The 18,793-nt window shown below is 46.8% G+C and overlaps 2 protein-coding genes and 1 long non-coding RNA gene across 8 annotated transcripts in view; 2 read left to right on the top strand and 1 right to left on the bottom strand.

The window, feature by feature from the left end:
- Positions 1 to 250: 250 nt before the first annotated feature.
- Positions 251 to 11,746, top strand: RCCD1 (RCC1 domain containing 1). 2 transcript variants are annotated; one of them, XR_011969153.1, is made up of 8 exons: positions 251 to 607; positions 3,090 to 3,513; positions 3,616 to 3,737; positions 5,228 to 5,323; positions 5,520 to 5,690; positions 6,066 to 6,095; positions 6,593 to 6,816; positions 11,654 to 11,746. XR_011969153.1 is itself a non-coding variant. In XM_072618669.1 (7 exons), the coding sequence occupies exons 1-7, from the start codon at positions 394 to 396 to the stop codon at positions 6,739 to 6,741; spliced, it is 1,206 nt and encodes a 401-aa protein (XP_072474770.1). In that variant the 5' UTR covers positions 251 to 393; the 3' UTR covers positions 6,742 to 8,050. The 2 variants fall into 2 exon arrangements, 1 of the variants encoding a protein (XP_072474770.1); XM_072618669.1 differs by lacking the exon at positions 11,654 to 11,746 and having other exon boundaries at positions 6,593 to 8,050.
- The window catches only part of PRC1 (protein regulator of cytokinesis 1), a 23,578-nt gene continuing 13,019 nt past the window's right edge, over positions 8,235 to 18,793 (bottom strand). The window contains exons 8-15 of one of the 5 annotated variants that reach the window (XM_072618631.1): positions 15,003 to 15,139; positions 14,529 to 14,624; positions 13,588 to 13,734; positions 13,268 to 13,378; positions 12,774 to 12,875; positions 11,519 to 11,695; positions 11,152 to 11,193; positions 8,235 to 9,372 (exon numbers count right to left, since the gene is read on the bottom strand). In XM_072618631.1, coding sequence (XP_072474732.1) covers positions 9,301 to 9,372; positions 11,152 to 11,193; positions 11,519 to 11,695; positions 12,774 to 12,875; positions 13,268 to 13,378; positions 13,588 to 13,734; positions 14,529 to 14,624; positions 15,003 to 15,139 — 884 coding nt within the window. In that variant the 3' untranslated portion in view covers positions 8,235 to 9,300. The remainder of the gene's footprint in view (positions 9,373 to 11,151; positions 11,194 to 11,518; positions 11,696 to 12,773; positions 12,876 to 13,267; positions 13,379 to 13,587; positions 13,735 to 14,528; positions 14,625 to 15,002; positions 15,140 to 18,793) is intronic. The other 4 variants (XM_072618637.1, XM_072618658.1, XM_072618641.1 and 1 more) reach the window with 4 other exon arrangements.
- The window catches only part of LOC140510236 (uncharacterized), a 4,020-nt gene continuing 2,931 nt past the window's right edge, over positions 17,705 to 18,793 (top strand). The window contains exon 1 of the long non-coding RNA XR_011969161.1: positions 17,705 to 17,802. This is a non-coding gene — a long non-coding RNA (uncharacterized lncRNA). The remainder of the gene's footprint in view (positions 17,803 to 18,793) is intronic.

Here is an 18,793-nt window from a genome sequence, read left to right as displayed (position 1 = left end):
CATCAAGTGGGTCAGAGGACGGAAGCGCAGACCCTGGCCTGGAAAGGCCCGGGAGATCACTGACTCCTAGCCACGCCCCCGGCTGGTAAAGGGTTACTGTATCATCATCCTTCCATTTCTCGTTAATGGCTGGGGGCACTCTAGGCCCGGGGGTGACGTCACTCGCGGAAAGACACGTGTAACTCAACTAAACCCCACGCTCCTCCTCGACGCAAGGCCGGACCCAGGCCAGGGGCCTAGCGCGGGGCGGGGGGCCTGAACGGTTCTCGCGCTGCGGGCTCGTTTCCCCCCCCCATACGTAGCTCCCACAGCCCCAGCCCCGCCCCCAGGAGTCCAGGCTCGGAGTCAGTCAGGACAGCAGGGGGCGCTGCTCGCCGGAACGGCGCGCCCGCCATGGAGGGCCCGCGGAGGCCAGGCTGGTTTGGCTTTGGCTTCTGCGGCTTCGGGCAGGCCCTGGGCTCGGGGCGGGGGCCGCGGGGCAGCCTGCACGGGCCCGAGCCGCTGGTGCTAGGAGACCTCGGAGGGGGAGCCCCGGAAAAGGCCCAGGCGGCGGGTACCGACATCAGCCAAGTGCGGCCCAGCTGGAGCTTCACCGGCTTCCTGACACGTGAGCGTGGGGCGGGGTGGGAGGGGGTGGGGCGCCTCCCCGCTCCTCCTCCCCTCCCCTCTTCCCTTCCCTTCCCTTCCCTTCCCTTCCCTCCCCCCTCCCCTCCTCCGTTCCCTGCCCCCTCCCTTCCCCTCCCTCCTTCCCTCCTCCCCTCCCCATCCCCTTTCCCCCGCATCTCTTTCCACAGCCCCCCTTCTCAAGTCTTGCAGCCTCAGGGCTTCCTCCCCATCCCGGCCCCCCCCCATTCCTGGGCAGCCTCTCCTGGTGCCCCTCTCCATCCCAGTGAGGCCCAGGGACAGACTCCTCCCCTTACACGCGCGCGCGCACACACCCCTACACCCCTCCCCCATCGCAGAACACACACACACACACACACACACACACACACACACACACACACACACACTTCCATCACACACACCCCTCCCCCATCCCAGAGCGTGTGCACACACACACACACACACACACACCTCCATCACACACACCCCTCCCCCATCCCAGAGCGTGTGCACACACACACACCCCTCCATCATAACACCCTTCCCCCATCCCAGAGCACACATCTCCATCACACACCCCTTCCCCATCGCAGAACACACACACACACACACACACACACACACACACTTCCATCACACACACCCCTCCCCCATCCCAGAGCGTGCACACACACACACACCTCCATCACACACACCCCTCCCCCATCCCAGAACACACACACACATACCCCTCCATCACACACCCCTCCCCCATCCCAGAGCGTACACACACACACACACACACACCCCTCCATCATAACACCCTTCCCCCATCCCAGAGCACACATCTCCATCACACACCCCTTCCCCATCGCAGAACACACACACACACACACACACACACACACACACTTCCATCACACACACCCCTCCCCCATCCCAGAGCGTGCACACACACACACACCTCCATCACACACACCCCTCCCCCATCCCAGAACACACACACACATACCCCTCCATCACACACCCCTCCCCCATCCCAGAGCGTACACACACACACACACACACACCCCTCCATCATAACAACCTTCCCCCATCCCAGAGCACACATCTCCATCACACACCCCTTCCCCATCGCAGAACACACACACACACACACACACACACTTCCATCACACACACCCATCCCCCATCCCAGAGCATGCACACACACACACCTCCATCACACACACCCCTCCCCCATCCCAGAGCGCACACACACACCCCTCCATCACACACACCCCTCCCCCATCCCAGAACACACACACACACACACACACACACACACACACCTCCATTACACACCCCTCCCCCATCCCAGAGCGCACACACACACACACACACACACACACACACACACACACCCCTCCATCATAACACCCTTCCCCCATCCCAGAGCACACATCTCCATCACACACCCCTTCCCCATCGCAGAACACACACACACACACACACACTTCCATCACACACACCCATCCCCCATCCCAGAGCGTGCACACACACACACACCTCCATCACACACACCCCTCCCCCATCCCAGAGTGCGCACACACACACACACACACACACACACCCCTCCATCACACACACCCCTTCCCCATCGCAGAACACACACACACACACACACACACTTCCATCACACACACCCCTCCCCCATCCCAGAGCGTGCACACACACACACACACACACACACACACACACACCCCTCCATCACACACACCCCTCCCCCATCCCAGAACACACACACACACACACACACACACACACACACACACCCCTCCATCACACACACCCCTCCCCCATCCCAGAGCACGCACACACACATGCACACACACACCTGGCGAAGGTGGAAGGCTACAAGATCTCTCATTAACTTGCACACAGAGATTGGGTGGGAAATGATCTTCTTGTGGACAGCTGGTTTCCCAGAAGCGAATCCTTGGTGGGACCTGTACTTTGAAATCTTATTTGGTCCCAGAAATATCCATGGAACTACCCATTTGTTGCACTTGATACAGAGTCAGTGCAAATGCAAAATAAGTTTTTTGGGGAAAAAACCCCAACAACCACAGACTGTTGTCTGATGCTAGCCCAGATCATAAATAGTAATTTCTGGAGTTTTATATCTGGATAGACAGGGTGAGGGGCAGATGCATGAGGGGGTAGTTTAGGTTCTAGAAGAGAAACGGGAAGTGATAGTGATGCTGCAGGGTGACTATCATAAGTAAGTTGTAGACGATCACTGGGGATAGACAAGTCTGTGGGTGTCATAATTTTCTGGGGAAATCTCTGCCCATAGAGTTCTTTACTTTTCATTTGTACAGCATACGTCCATACACACTCCATCTCAATGCACACAGCTCCACATCAGTGTACACACCCCAGTGCAGTGCACCCCGATACCCCAACTCCAGTGGACAACCCCCAGCCACCAGCCCCAAGGGAGGATGTTTCTTCATTTCCAGAGGATGGGCGCCTCGTGCTGTCCGGCTCAGTGAATGGGCAGCTTTCCGACTGCAGGGACCTGCTGGCCTCAGAGCAGCACCTGCTTGTGCTGCGCATGGAGGTGGAGGGAACCCCAGCAGAGGTGCAGGCCTGGGCTGCAGACCCTGAGCTGCAAGGGGACCCCGTATGGACACGACAGATCCTGCATTACAGAGGCTGGGAGAAGGATTTTGGGTCTGAGGACCAGGCTGGAGGTCATGGAACAGGCCCCCTGAATCCTGCTTTGCTACCCTTAGTTCCTGAGCCAGGGTGGTATGTGAGCCCCAGGCAGCCTTTCTCCCAGCCCCTGTCCCCTGAGCTCAAGGCCCGCCAGCTGGTGCTGGGGGCAGAGCATGCCCTGCTGCTGGGTGGAATGGGGCAGATGTACACGTGGGGCACAGGCAGGTAAGTGGAGGAAATCTGGTCAGGGTGAGGGGTTCTGAGCCTGCAGTGGGCATTCCGGAGCAGAGAGCTCTGAAACCCCCGTGCCTGTCTCTCTTTACTCAGACTTGGCCAGCTGGGCCATGGGACCCTGGAGGCAGAGCTGGAGCCCCGGCAGGTGGAGGCACTTCAGGGCTTAGCCATGGCCCAAGTTGCAGCTGGCGGGTGGCATTCTCTCTGCGTGAGTGGTGAGCTTCCTCATCCTGGCTCCTGTGGTAGCTTGGGCTCCTTTGCTAAACCTATTATAGATCTCCTTGGACAGGGCCCTGTTGCCCAGGTCTGGTAATCAGTGAAGTGTTTGTTAAGTTGCCATCATGTGGCCCACTGTGAGGGATACAAAGATGTTACCTATGGCCTTCTCCTCTCAAGGACCTACTTAGGATTTCAGTACTTGTGAATGGAGTATGGCCTCATCTTATGAGAAGAGGCCATTATTACAACCTGTGGGCTGCAGCTTTCTAGCCTTCCCATCCAGTGGGATTCCTATCCCTCCTTATCTATAACTTTGTCCGTGTCTTTAGCAGCTCGGAAAGACTAAACCAACTCACATGCCACAGTCATTTCCACTGAGTACAATGCTCTGCACATACTGACTCATCTCCATGCCCTAGCCTTTCTGTTGGTCTGTAGCCTCACATTCCCAAAACCACAAGTGCCATTTGGACATCTCAGATTGGATGTCCTGTAGGCATCTCACAGCTCAGCCTATCCAGAATACAACTCATTATCTTTTCCCAAAATCCTCCCCTATTTCCAACGTGGCTGTTGTTGTTGAGGGTACCACCACCCTTCCAGTCACGGCCTTCGACCTTGGTGTCATCCTCAACTCCTCACTTAACGCTCAGCACATTCATTTTATTGTCAGCTCTTGTTTCTACTTTTGCAGAATCCATACCCTCTTCACTCACACAAGCTGCACCCTCCTCCGTCCTCCAAGCCTGCATCATCTCACACCTGTACTACTGCATTAGTGTTCTGCTTTGTTTCCTTGCCACAGGTCTCTCCCTGCTCCAATTTCGCCTTCACTCAGCTACCAAGGTGATTTGTCCTAAATTGCTACTCTAGCCATGTCACCCCTAAACTCCATTGGCTCCCTGTTACCTTCAGAATCAAATATCAGGTGCTGTTTGGCATTTTAACCCCTACACAGTCTGGCTCCTTCCCACCTTTTCAGGCTTCTTACACTTTACTCCCTTCTGTGCATCCTCTAGGATCCAGCTCCAGTGGCCTCCCGGGTATTCCTCAAACAGGACACTCCATCTCTCAACCCTGTTCTTTATCATTGGCTGTCTCCCATGCCTGGAGGGCTCTCCCTTCTCACCTCCACCTCCTGACTTCTGTGGAGACTCAGCCCAAATCCCACCTTTTTTAGGATGCCCTTCCTGATCCACTGACTGCTAATGCCTTCCCTCTGATCTGCCTTTCTTTTACACTAAATATATCTTGTACTGGTGAGGCTATTTGAGTTTCTTGAGGACAGAGGTTAGTGGTACTTTTGCTTTTCTTTGTATTCTTAGCACTTGGCACAGTGCCTGGCACATAGGGAAGGCTTAACAAATGCTTGATTGACCAGCTGATTGCAGCTGGAGCCCACCCACCCCCTGCTGAGAAGGTATACACAGTTCCATTTACTTTCTATAAAAATGCTAGCTCTAAAGAGCTTTTTGGTTTTTTCCAGAGACTGGTGATCTCTACGTCTGGGGCTGGAATGAATCTGGGCAGCTTGCACTGCCTTCCAGAGCCATAGCAGAAAGAGAGAAGACAGTGGCAGATGGTGAGAGGTCACATTTTTTTTTTTTGGCCCCTCTCCCTTGTTCCTTTAATTCTGGTCCCCCAAGATGCCTGTCGTTATAGCCATTTGCTCAGCACAACACAATTTTCACAGCCCCTTGATGAGTCCATGGCAGAAACTAGGCCAGCTTTTGCCATTGATCTACTCAGTAAACTGAGGATTCTTGTTTGTCCCTGAGCTTCTGGGCTCTATTCGTGCAGTCCTGAAGCAAAGATGCCAGCCAAGGATGGGGACGGAGATTCTGCTCAGTTCATATCAATTCAGCCTTTCCCTGCATTACTGGATCTTCCCAGTGGCTCAGAGGTCAGCACAGCCAGCTGTGGATCCCGACACACAGCTGTGGTGACACGTAAGTGAGGTTGGGCCTGGGGGGTAATTGCTGACTGTGATACTAGCCAGCTTCATCAGCCCCACGCTGGCATAGTAAACAGTGAAAGAAAATAAACACATGCTGATTAGTGGCTGCCTGTAAGAGTAAAGTCCTCTTATGGGACTGAACCCCCTGTCCAGGCAATTTTCCACCAAAGCAAACAAAGCACCAACCCGGCTCTGCACCCAGGCTTGGTCTGTTCGCAGTCGGCCAGTGAGAACTCACCTAGCCCATAGCTTCTTGATGTCTTGTCCATGTACATGATTCTCAGGTTCTTCAGAGGGTGTTAAACTCTTGTTCAATGCCTTTACACTGTTTGTGGTGATCTTATCACTTTTGTTGTTTCAATTGTAGGAGATGGTGAACTCTACACTTGGGGCTGGGGTAAGTAACCTTACCTGCAGGAAAGCCAGGGGAAGAAGCATTGGAAAAGGTGAAGGGTCAAAGACCAGTGTTTGTTACTAGGGAGGTGGATCTAGGAGGTCCATCGCTAAGTTCTCTGGCTCTGAAGACTGCATAGTCCCCAGGAGCACTAAGGAAAATGTCAGACAAAAGGTGAGAACCTCAGAGTCAGCAGGCACTTCCGTGTTTTGTCTGTCTTGGAGGGGCATTAGAGGAAGGTTAGAGAGAGGATCCGTTCAGGAGTGGCACTTAGAACCCTTTGGCTTTTCCCAAGTGTTTTCAAGTACTTCTAACCACTGGAGTAGTGGGTTTTTTGATTTCTCAGTTACCAGTGGTACTTCAGGGTTGGTTGTCAGGGGTAACTCGAATAAGTGTCTCCTGTTAAGGAACTGGGGGTGGGAGAAGTCATTTCCCCAGAAGTAACAGGTCTGTGAAGTTAGTGAAAGGGAATGGAAGACATGTTTTTATATTTACTCCAGGTAAATATGGACAACTTGGTCACAAGAATACAGCCAGTTTGGATCAGCCCCAACGGGTGGACTATTTCACAGACCATCTTCTCCACGTGGAAGCTGTGGTTTGTGGCCCATGGAACACTTACGTGTATGCTGTGGAAGGGAAGCCTTGACCATCTAGCCAACTGGACACAGTCCCATTGTATAGCTGAAGAATCTGAGTCAATTGTTCCTATGTCTTTTTAGAGGTACAGAAAACAAATTAAGGGGAAAGGTGGAAAACTCTGGCCTGTTTATATCTGTATTGGTATTGGAGATTATTAGCAAGGAAAGAAACCAACAGGTTAGTGTGGGGCATGCCTAGTTCTGAGTTACCTCTAGCCCAGCTCTAAAATTGGCTTCGTTAAAAACTGAAAACAAACTTTCAGGTGAAATAATTCAGGTCTCCTATAGTTACCTTCTACCTTTGGCAGTTTTGAAATGCTGATGACAGATATGTATACGTTTTAACTTTAGCACTGAAAAGCTGCTACAGTTCTATACAACCTGCCCATACCTTAAATAGTTTCAGGGGTTCTGCTCTACTTTAGCCAAAAGAGATTCATAACCTAAGCCTCTGGTGATGCACCCCTCTCCACTTACAGCAGTCATCACCAGGGGTACTTACCAGGAATGAGACCTGAGAGGGAGCTCTGTGCAGGAAGAACATCAGATGTATGGGAAGAAATTAAGATGTTTTGGTTATGTTTTTGAAATGATGGGAAAGGGTTTGTAGAAAGTATTCATGGGAAAACCAAGTAAATTAGGGCAAGGGGGAAGACCTGAAAAAAAACCAAAACTCAAACCATTACCCCCATTCTTATTTTATAGTCAAATGAGAATTTACTTGTTACACATCAGTAGGATCCATTTTCATCCTAAATGAATATTAAATTCAAGGTGAAGACTTTCTAGGTTCTAGATAAGGAATTAAACTCTTAATATTTACTTAGACTTGGGAAGTACAGATATGTTTATGGGGTGAGACACTCTCTCCAAAAGGACAAAAAGCTTGACTCTTGCTACTTGAGAGACGTTTCATCTTATTTTATTGAAATGTTTTACTTTCATGTTATAATTCCCCCAACCTAATAGACCATTTTTTAAAGGCTTAATGTATATTTTTGCCAAGACTAGAAAAAGATGTGGAAAGTCAGAAAGCGTGGGACTTGTCATCCTCAAACATATTTAGGAATGATTTCTTTTAAATACCAGGTGGGCCACCAGGGTCCCGCTGAACCATAAAGGAGCTCCTTCCCACTACTCTATTACTTCTGTTTCTCCTCATACTGACGGAGGGGATAGCTGCTTCACTGCATGTGGGAGAACAGTCTGTCTTTGCAAAGTCCACATAAACATCTTTGATAGTATCCCAATTTATAGCATTTCTAGAGGAAAAAACCCATTAATTTTTGTAATGTAAATAAATCACAATTTGTTTTATATATATTCCATTTTCTTTCATCAGGAAGCAGTATGGTTCTTTTTAGCTATAAGCCTAGCATCTTATGCACACGTTATATTTGCACGGATAGAGGAGAAGGCTTGGAGAACAGTTGTGTGAGCCCTTCCCTAAAAAGGTCTGCTGATAAGTGACTAGATACACAGAATAAATTCACACACAAACTCTTGAGAACCATTTATTGTGATAAACATAGCAGCATGTGCTCAGGCATACAAAGAGACCCAGTTAGAATAATAGTGCTTTGGGAGAGCCAGAGTGATAAAGTACACAAGCATGATTCTTCAGTGTTGCTAACAGTAACCAAAGCAGCTCCTTAGCACTAGAAATAGAAAATTCCAGAATTTTACTCTTCAAAACCAGTAACCAATTTTGTAACTACCCCTCAACCTCAGTCTTACTGCCAAGAGTAAGGTGGTAAGACACTGGACTCAAACAAGAACGAGAGCCGAGTGGAGGGGTACACAAAGACACACAAAGCTCAGAGGCTTAACTCTGGGAGAGGAGAGAGCTAACCAGCATCACTAAGACAACATAAATAGAGGAGATGGGAGACATGGGGCAAGTTCTCTTCCTTGCAGGGATTTAGCCTAATCTTCCTGGTCAGTTTCTTGGCAGGTACTTTCAAATAAAGAATCAGACTATGTACCGTATGGAGAGTAGGCCATCCTAAGTGACATCTAAGGGGACATCCCTTCTGAGGAGAAAGAACAAAACTAAAATAAGGGGTTAGTTCATTGAAAATTCACAAACTGAAAAAGCTTTAATTATTAGTCTGAGTCAAAATTACACTATAAAAAGTTACAACCTATACAAGGGAGGGATTCAACCAGCCACCTTCTATTCCATCACAGAACAAAAATGACACTGTTAAATACATTTGAGTGAGTCAAGAAACGGTAAAAACTAAAGGTCTTTTAGAACATTAAAATTTACACTTTATTATTTACATTAAAACTAGGTTTACTTTATTTAGCATTAATGAGGAAGGATTACTGATTAAGTCCTTAGGAACAATTGGATCTCTAAAAGGCCTGTGCACTATGGCTGTAACCTTTTATCAGTCCCTGAACGTTGGAGCTAGTCATTGGTTTAAACGTCTCCTTAATTGAGAATAAGCCTGAAATAAAAGATACATATATATATAGATATATACACAAGCCACCCCAGTGTCTTTACATCCAGTGTTGGCACAGGGAAGCCACAAGTGGGAAGGATGCTGAGGGCCTTCTCAGGACTGGATATTTGTAGAATTGAGGATTCGAGAAGGGACATCAGATCTGGAAGCCTTTGAAAGTTCTCGCTGTTGGAAGAGAAAAGAAGTCAGGAAAGCTGAGGTGGGGGAGGCTGAGGGGGAAGCTCAAGAAGCTGTCAGTTCAATAAGGGACTCTACTTTTCCCCTCCCTTCCAGCACAGCAGCTCTGGAAAGTCCCAGTAGCAGGAAACAGATAAGCTTCTCAAAATGGCAAGCAGAGGGGATGATGTTGCCTTGAAGTGGACATGGCATCAGATTCTAGTCATCGGTCCCACCAAAAGTTGTTAAGGACATGAGTCAGGATTTGTGCAGTTAGTTACAGGAAATGCTCAGGTGCACATACACATCCCCCAAGTCAAGTTGGGCTGGGAGAGAGACCTGTTCTGTGAAACAGAAATGCCAAAATGTCCACAGAACTTTTGGGCTCAGAGGTGAAGAGCTAGTGCCCAGGGAAGCAAAAAGGATGGAAGGACCGGCCCTTGGCTCCCTCTACAGACCATGGGCCAAGCATATCTACCAATCCCTGGGGCTGGAAGCCCTGTGACCTGCTGATGATTTGATCTCATGCTGGAGCACATGGTATATGAAAATGTAAAGGACAGATTATAGGAGGATGTTAATGGATGTTAGATTGAAAGAGGCAGAACTAGAGCAGGGAAGACAAAGCCACGGCACAGGATCCTAAGCATCCTTCCAGGAAACCAGGTATAGAAACACTGGGGACTGTAGGGATTAAACTTAAATAAAATAAGTCTGGTCTAGACTAGACTGAGAGAACAGGGGGGTGACCCTTCACAATTCCTCAATTGTCAGATCACTGCTGAAATGCTCACCCTTTTGTAAACAGAGCTACTACCCATAGAACACGATCCTGCTGAAAAAACCAACAAACCAACCCACATTTCAATAACTGAAGCATCATGATGCAGATCTGTGACCAAATTCCTAAACTAGGATGGTAGGCAGGAAGTCTACGTGAGCCATTGAATGACAACACCATGTAGTCCCTCCCAGACTCCACTGGGGCCTGAGTAGCCTTATATCTGAACAGGAAGGGACTGAAGGAATAATAATAATATTAATAACGGCCGAAATGATGTCAAACCAACATGTCCAAGGTGCTTTACATGCATAGCCCACTGTTAGATTTAAGGTGTTAATGGCCATTGTTAAGTGTTAAACAGGGATAAGAATATCAAACCAAGACACAGGGCTCTCCAGGTGGTGTAGTGCTTTGATCAGCATGCAGTGCTATTCTTTCTGGAAAAGCTTGGCCCTTCAATGTCCCAGATATTCAAGCCGCTTCATGCAGGAGAAACCGGGAAAGCAGGGATGTGAGCATTAGCTAGCTTAGAGTAAACAGGAATGAAGCAGTCCAGTATGACAGGGGGTTAGTGAGGCATATACTCCATGAAATAATCAGCACACAGGCCCAAAGGAACTAAACGCTGGAAGCACACAGTCAGGGTTCCATCCCTTCACTCCCCGAACAGTAATTAAGTCATCTCGTTCTCTTATGACATTTGCTCAAACCAGGGCGGGTGGGTGAAGCTTTCCAAGTCAGAAAACCGCCATTTTAAGAAACCTGCCTGGCTTTAGATGGAGCTGTCTGCAAGTCACAGCAAGTTTTCATAATGAGATGATTCAATATTTGAGAATTCCCACATTAATAAGTCTATTCAGTAGGCTTTCCTGTTCCCCCTTGCCAAAGGATTCTTTGGTAGATGTGGCTGAGCCCACTGGTTAGTACAAAGCTTTTCCTAGAGGGTGATGAAGCTGATATTAGGCAGGTTTGAAGGAAGAAGGGACATGCTGGGACATACAGACCTGAGACCCAACAGATGAGCAGTCAAAGAGGGAAGGGTCCTTCTACAGAATAAAGAATTGAGACAGTTACCAAGAACTCCACCAAGAGAACACTAAGGTGGTCATTGCATGAATGAGAGTGTTTAGGGGAATTTCCTTCTACAAGTAAGGAATAGTTTGTCTTAGACAGAAGGATTCAATTTAGATGTCCAATCATCACAGTCAACTTCCCTCCTGCACAGGACTTCCCACCAAAGCAAGAAAGATTTCTTAGCCTCCAAAGAAGACCCTGTCCTATCTAATATCTTGTGCTCCCCCAGGATTATCCCCATTCCACCCTGACTGTGTGCTCCCCAGGGATTGGTAGATTTTAGAAAAGGAAAATTACCGCAAACTCAGAATAGGTGCTGGCAACAGAATTAACGGTGAGGTTACGCTGGAGAGGGGCCGAGTAGGGACACCCACCAGTCAGGATGCTGCCACTCAACTCGATGTTCTCTTTGTTGTGTCCCTGTCTGCCCAGAGGGGCTGTCCTCTGTCCCAAACGGCTGGGAGTCTTGGATGGCTGGCCAAAGTAAGCAGAAGAAGAGAAGGAAATTAAAAAAAAAAAAAAAAGGTAAGTCATCCTTCAACACAGACCATTAACGTTAAAATGTCTAAAGTCACCAAAAAAAGTTCAAGAGGATGGTCATGTGTTCTAGATACTGTGTTTTTGTACTTAAAATGCTTCAAGAATCTATTTCATTGGTGTAGGTCCTCCCTTCCACTGATACAGATTGCAGCCCCTCTATAATTTATTGGATGTCCTTTTGAGAGTTAGCAAAAAATGCACAACCTAGCGATGACACAGCTGGGATCTGGTCAGGCTGGCCTGGAGATGACAGATACAGACAGTCATGGAGCCCAACCAGAAGCTTTTCCAGTTTGGTAGCATCTGCCAGACCTTGTATTCCTCTAGCCCAAGCCTGCTGGGCTACAGCATTGAGGGCTGCTTGTGGCTTGCCAAAGGATTTTAGGGGGCCCTTAAAAAATGTAGAGAATGTAAAATACGCCTATGGGCTACTCTGGCAGGCTGTAAGATGCTGTGCAGGCCAACTCTAGCCTAAGCCTTTGAGAACCAATGGAGCAGAATGCTAGTGCTGGTATGTTCTGGAAAAGCTGTGGTATTTATTCAGAATGGGAGAGCTAAATGTTTTACTGAACATGCTCACATCTGAAATGTGCATTGCAGAGCATTCAGCAAATGTTTTTGCCAAGTACACCTTCCCCCCTTGAAAACTAAGCTGGAAATGGAAAGGACCCCAAGCTGCACACCACTCCAAGAACATGGAAGCAGTCTCTGTTCCCACCAATGACCCAATGAGGTGCTACCTGAAAGCTGGGCCCCCACAATCAGTGCAGACCATCACCTTCCCCTAACCCAGTCACATCCCCATCTTTCTGTGATGACCACCGAATATTGTTGTGATGGCTTAGTTCAGCCTAACTAGACGTTTATCAGTTTCATGATCCAGATTGAACAATTAAATTAATTGCTCTGGGATCACTGGCAGGAGCCACTGTTGCGACAACTTGAATAACATGGAATCAGGTGGGTGAATTGGTTAATGTGTTAATAGTGAATGTGCATCAAACAAACTGACCTTGCCTCCAGCAGGTGGAAGGCGGGGCACTGGGGAGTGGTAGACAGTCCCACCGAAGACAGAGCGGATGGTGCTATTGGGAGTGGCTGTGGTGGAATTAAGCTGAAGGGGAAGAGCAGGGAAATTAGTGGCATGGTCTAGGGCAGCAATGTGTTAACACCCTCAAACATCTCTGGAAATCAGTCTCCTCTCTACACAAGAGCAGGCAAGGGAAAGAAGAAGCCAAACAAAGACAGCCATGCCTGATGAGGCACCTGCCATGGCCAATGAGGGGAACATGACTCAGGGATGGATGAAGTTCTACAAGGCCTAATGCTCAGCTGGAGTTAGTGTAACTTTCAAGTTATGACTAAGAAGTGAGGGAGAACAATTTTGATACAAATCTGGGAAAATAGTTCACCTTTCAAGGTGACTCTGCCAAGGAAAGTTATCACTGAAATCTACCCCCACCACAGCCTTATCCCCAGCTCCTCCAGAAAGCAGCCTCACTTTACCTTGCGGACTTTGCCTGGAGTGTTGGGGCCCAGCACTCGCCTCTTGCTGGGTGTCCTGGGTGTACTGCCATAGAGCATCTCTGTTTCTGTTTGCTGGGTCTTCTTGAGCTGCTGCAAGAGTCACAAAAGCAAACGGTCAGCCACCACCGCCCCACCACGGGGGGCAGGCAAGAGGGAGGCAGGGAGACAGGTCACAAGTTGGTAGAGATCCCAGGTCTCCACAAGGAGCAGCCCTGCGAGCATCCACAAAGATGGAAAACAACGGCAGCCACCTCACCCCAAACAGCTATATCCTCCTCCCTTTCTTCATTCAGACTTACTCTCTCCTGCTTGGCTTTCTCCTTCTCCAAACGATGCATCTCCCACTGCTCCATCACATACTCCATGAACTTCTGCCCATTCACCTCGAAGGCCTTTGAGTGCTCCTGCTCCCACAGTTCAATCCTTGTCTTCAACTCTTCTTCCAGCTGGACCACAGATGACACTGTAATTACTATCCAACCCCTTTCCCATAATTAAGACCCCAGTGACTCTGGTCTTCTACTTCTGTCCCAGGGAAACAGAGGGAGAGAATGAAAGGGAGGCAATGTGCCTGCGCAGGCCCTCCCAAGGCAGTTCCACCCTTTATCATGTAGCCCAGGGGAGACGTTTAACTTCTCGAGGCCTCAGTTTCCTCATCTGTCACAGGAGGGGGTCAGACAAGGTGATCTCCAATGTTCCCTTTCAGCTTATAGTCTAGGATGTCCAGGAGCCAGACCACAAACAGGGATTAATTCACAGCATCTTAGGGTGAACACGACCCATAGCCTTCTAGTCCTCCAAGGTTCCTGTTTGGGTGGTGCATGGTGACCTAGGAAGCCTCAAGCTCTCTCAAGTTGGCCTCCATCAAGCAAATCAGTCTAGGTTGGGACTGCTTCTAGGCAAGTAGGGAAATAACTACAGAGCACTCTCTCTGGAGGTAGAAAAGTTATTTGGTAACTTTAATCTGCATACTTGGAACTAGTCAGTTCCAGAGGAACAAAGCTCAAAAAGGGCAAACATCACAAGTTTTCCATGAGGCTGAACAGGGTTCGGTTAGGATTTATCAATTCAACCATTAAAAAAAAACCACTGTCAATATTCTGCAAGGTCTCTACCTACTCAAAGGCATTTGCATTTAGTGAATTAGTTCTTGTACCAAAAAAATCTCAAGTGGCCAGTTTTCTGGAATGAGGAACGTGCCCTGAAATTTTCACTGGGAGACCCAAGAAGCAATACCTACCTTAGGAAGAGTTTTTTGGAGCTTGGCTCTTTGCTTCTCTTCTTTCAGGAGATTTCCACCTCTATTTGTAAATCGGCTTGGATCTGAAGCTTTCCTCTAAAGATAAAAGACTTTAATTAGAACTCATGATCAGCTAATAAATGCCAGCACAGCAAGAAGCTATTTCTTGGAAGTCCTTTAATCTTACAAAACTGTATTCTTCAGGAGATGGGAGATGAAGGACCAATGGGGTTCTTTCTCCATATTAGAGCTATGATGTGAGAAATTAAAAGTACTCCCAATTCAAGTGGAGATTCCTGAGGGTGTATGAGAAGGCAACAAGAAGCGGTGGGTGGCAGAAGGCCTCATAGCCAGGCCAGATTCAGAAGCCTAGTGTGCCCCAAGGGAAAAGGGGATATTCAGCTGTGTTCAGAAAAGCGTATGACACATTCAGAAAACTTCAATTTCCCTCCCTCCACAAATCAAGAAAATTACCTCAAATTCTAAGAAAAGCTTCCAGCTGTCTTCCCACTTCTGAACACCTTCAAACAGTTCTTTGTGAGTCTCATAGTAATGCTTCAATTCCACAAGTTCCGCATCATGGAGCTGAAGCAGTGTCTCTGTGTAATCCTCTGCAAAGAAGAAAGGATCCAAAGGAAGCAAGTGGCATCTTTTTCTTTACCATTTTAATAGCATTACACTAGAGTCATCCTTTTGAAAACAACTGGTACCTTTCCAATCATCCCATAATGAATAAAGCCTATTCCTTAACTTGTTGGCATCTACTAAAAACAATCTCTCTAATCAAATCCAATGGCCTTTATTCCTCACTTTGAATTAATCAATAAACACTGACTAAGGGCTTATTTCATTCCAGGCACACGTTATTGTGTACTGGGGATTCAAATGCACAAAAATGCCAATCTATCAGAGGAAAGATATATGGAGCTACAAGTATCAGAGTAAACACAAACTAAACACCAAGCAGTTGGCTGGAGGTAGGGCAGGCACCAGAAGCTGGGAAGGAGCAAAAAATACTTCATGTAAAAGGAGGTGCTTTAGCTATGTCTTAAAGGAATTAGGGGGCACTTTAAGAGGTAGAGGTAAGACAGTCACTTCAGGCATAGGGAAGAGTCAAATGCAAACACAAAGAGACAGAGTATAACGTGTGAAGAAAGAGGTCAGCTTAGCTGGCAAGAAAGAATAATGCCCCCAGATGGCAAACCTGGGAGAAGTGGAGAATAGTGGTGCTTCTGACAGAAATAAAGAAGATGGGGAAGGAAAGATGAGTTGTTCTTTGGCACATAGTCTAAAATGTCCAACAGGGAGGTGGTAAAGTAGGACTGTTTAAGTTTAAGAGAGCCTGGGGCTAGATATCTATGGACTGGGGAATCACTTGCATGGAAATAATAGTTGTACCTATGGGAGCTGATGGAGGCCCAGGACAAAGCCTTGAGGAAAATCCACAGTTGGGGAACACAAGTTCCCCAATGGAATGGAAGTTGAGAGAGCAAAGGAGACCGAGTAATCAGACAGCTAGGAAGAGAACCAGGAGTGGGTAACACCATGATCACTCAGAGAGTATCCAGAAGGACAGGGTAGACAATGATGTTAAATTCAGCTGAGGGGGTCAAAAAAAGACCATCATACCTGCCAAATAAGAGGTTGGCAGCAACTTTGGAAAGAGCAGTGACCTCGTAAGTGACAAGGACGGAAGTCAGACTACAAATCTTTGAGGGGTATATAAGCTAGAAGCTTAAAGAAGCAGTGAGCATGGGTTAGGGAGGGAGAAGAAATCTGGAGGGGCTGGTCATTTCATTTTGTTTTTAAAGGATGGGAATCTTGGGCATGTCTCCAAGCAGTGGTGAAGGAAACCAGGAGATTGAGAGACATTGAAAACTGACTATTTCCTCAGAGGCCTGTACAGTCTTCCTGATTGATAGTTACTACCCAGAAAAAAAAAGTGGAATGCCAAGCCCGGTATGTCACAAGGGAACAAATTAATGGGATTATTTCCTCCAGCCTTATAATTAATTGAATATAATACTTAATAGATTTTACAAGAAAATGAGAAGAACATGGAACATATTACTTATCATTCTTATGGATACGCATAGAATTTATGAACAAGAGATAGAATGCAAAGTTAGAATGCAATGGATAATTTGGATTACATTATATTAAAAAGTTTTTGTACAAATAAATGTAGCCAAGATCAGAAGGAAAGCAGAAAACTTAAATCTTTTAGACAGTTTATCAGATAAAGGTCTCATATCAAAAATATACAAAGAACTTTGTCAAATCTATAAGAGTATGAGTCATTCCCCGATTGATAAGTGGTCAAAAGATCTGAACAGGCAGTTTTCTAAGAAGAAATCGAAACAATTTACATGAAAAAAAACACTCTACATCACTGATTAGAGAAAAATACCATTTTATACTGAGTGATTGCATTGGAGAGGGATGTGGAAAAATTGGGGCACTAATTCATTGCTGGTGGGACTGTGAACTGATCCGACCTTTTGGAGAGCAATATGGAATTCTATGCAAAGAGTTATTAAACTGCCTATACTCTGACCGAAAAACACCAGTATTAGGTCTATTTCCAAAGATAATTAAGGAAAGAGGAAAAGAACCTATACATTCTAAAATGTTTATAGCAGCTCTCTTTGTGGTAGCAAAGCTGAACAAGTTGTGGTATATGATAGTGATGGACTACTGCTGTGCTATAAGAAATGATAAACTCAATGACCTTAGAAAAACATGGGAAGACGTGCACCCAACAATGAGGAGTGAATATATAGAGCCAAGAGAACATTCTATACAGTAACAGTGATGCTGTTTTACAAACAACTATTACAAACACCCAAATTAACTATACAGGACATATGAAGAAAGACACTCTCTACATCCAGAGAAAGAAATAGGTAGATGTGAAGCATAATTTTATGCACACAGAAATTTATATGGTCATTTTGTGGTATATTTAAAAGAATTGCAAGTTGTGCTCAGTAGCTTTGCAGTCTCATGTATAATCTTTTTTACTGTACTATGTTATGAAAATGCTTATGTATTAATGTAAAAAAAAGAACTGATCAATACAAAAAAATACTGAACAGTTAGCAAATGTGGCTGATTCCCTTTCTCACTCCCCATAGAAACTAATCTTAACCATCTCCTCTACTTTGTCCCTTCCCAGAAGACGACGTGGCCTTCCATCTCACTGAGGAGATTCAGATCATCTGACGTCATCTCTCCTCCATCTCGGAAGAGATATACTTGCTCCTTGTTACAGGTAATCCTTCTCATGTCAGCCTTGATGCCAACGACTCCTACACCTCCTTTAGGATCGCCATTCCTTCTCTCTCATGCACCTTTAATTGTTCCTTCACCATTTCTTTGGTATTGCCCTACAAACACACCAAGGTCTCTGTAATCCTAAAAGGACCTTCTATGGGCTTTCCTTTTCTGCTTCACAGGGAAACTTTGTTCACTCAGGGATATACCATCACCATCCCTCCTCCTTTCAGCTCCCGCCAACCTAGCTTCTGCTTCTCACCCCTCAACTGAATCCATCCTTCTCTTATTCAGGCCTCATCTTCCTTGACATCTGCCGTTGGCCATATTCTCTTTTGGAATTCTCTCTTCTCTGCTTTAGGTTCTTCTCTTTCCTTTTTAAATAGTCATTTTCTTTGCGAGCTCCTTCAGTCTTCCCCTTCAAGTCTATGGCTTCAGCATACACAGCTCTCAAATCTTCAGCTCCAACTTCTGAGGCCTCGACCTACAGCTTCAATGGCCAACCGGGCATCTACACCTGAATGTTCAACTAATAGCTCCAAGTCAACGCATCCACATCTGAGTGTCCTTTCTTCTCCAAAGCCTGCTCCTTCCTTTGGCTTCACCACTTCTGTTAGTGGTGCCACCGTTCACTCCATCTCCCACATTGGAGACTTTAAGAGTTAACAGGTTCTCACCGTTGATATTTAGTTAAACAGACCTGTCAGAGCTCCCTGTGCACACCTGTCAGCTGTTCTCTTTTCTTATTACTTTTGCTATCACCTTAGTAAAAATCCTCACTCTTAAACTATCTGGACCATGACAGCCTCCAAACAGGTTCAATAATTCAATGAATGTTTATCAAGCATCTACCATGTGCAAGGAATATGATCTACTACTATGAGATGTAGCATGGCATAAAGACCCAGATTCAGAGGCAAGAAGACCTGGGCTCACAAGCCCTACTGCAGACATGTACTGGCCATATAATCCTGGGCAAGTCACATAAT

The sequence above is a fragment of the Notamacropus eugenii genome, chromosome 1, assembly GCF_028372415.1.
Source record: "Notamacropus eugenii isolate mMacEug1 chromosome 1, mMacEug1.pri_v2, whole genome shotgun sequence".
Taxonomy (NCBI): domain Eukaryota; kingdom Metazoa; phylum Chordata; class Mammalia; order Diprotodontia; family Macropodidae; genus Notamacropus; species Notamacropus eugenii.
Note: the sequence above shows the minus strand (reverse complement) of the source record. Positions and strands in the feature narration are given on the sequence as shown.

Excerpts from the sequence above, each read along its gene's own strand:
- RCCD1 (XM_072618669.1), top strand. The coding sequence starts at position 394 with ATGGAGGGCCCGCGGAGGCCAGGCTGGTTTGGCTTTGGCTTCTGCGGC. Across the intron at positions 608-3,089 it reads CTTCACCGGCTTCCTGACAC|AGGATGGGCGCCTCGTGCTG; the intron begins GTGAGCGTGGGG and ends CTTCATTTCCAG. Across the intron at positions 6,096-6,592 it reads ACTCTACACTTGGGGCTGGG|GTAAATATGGACAACTTGGT; the intron begins GTAAGTAACCTT and ends TATTTACTCCAG.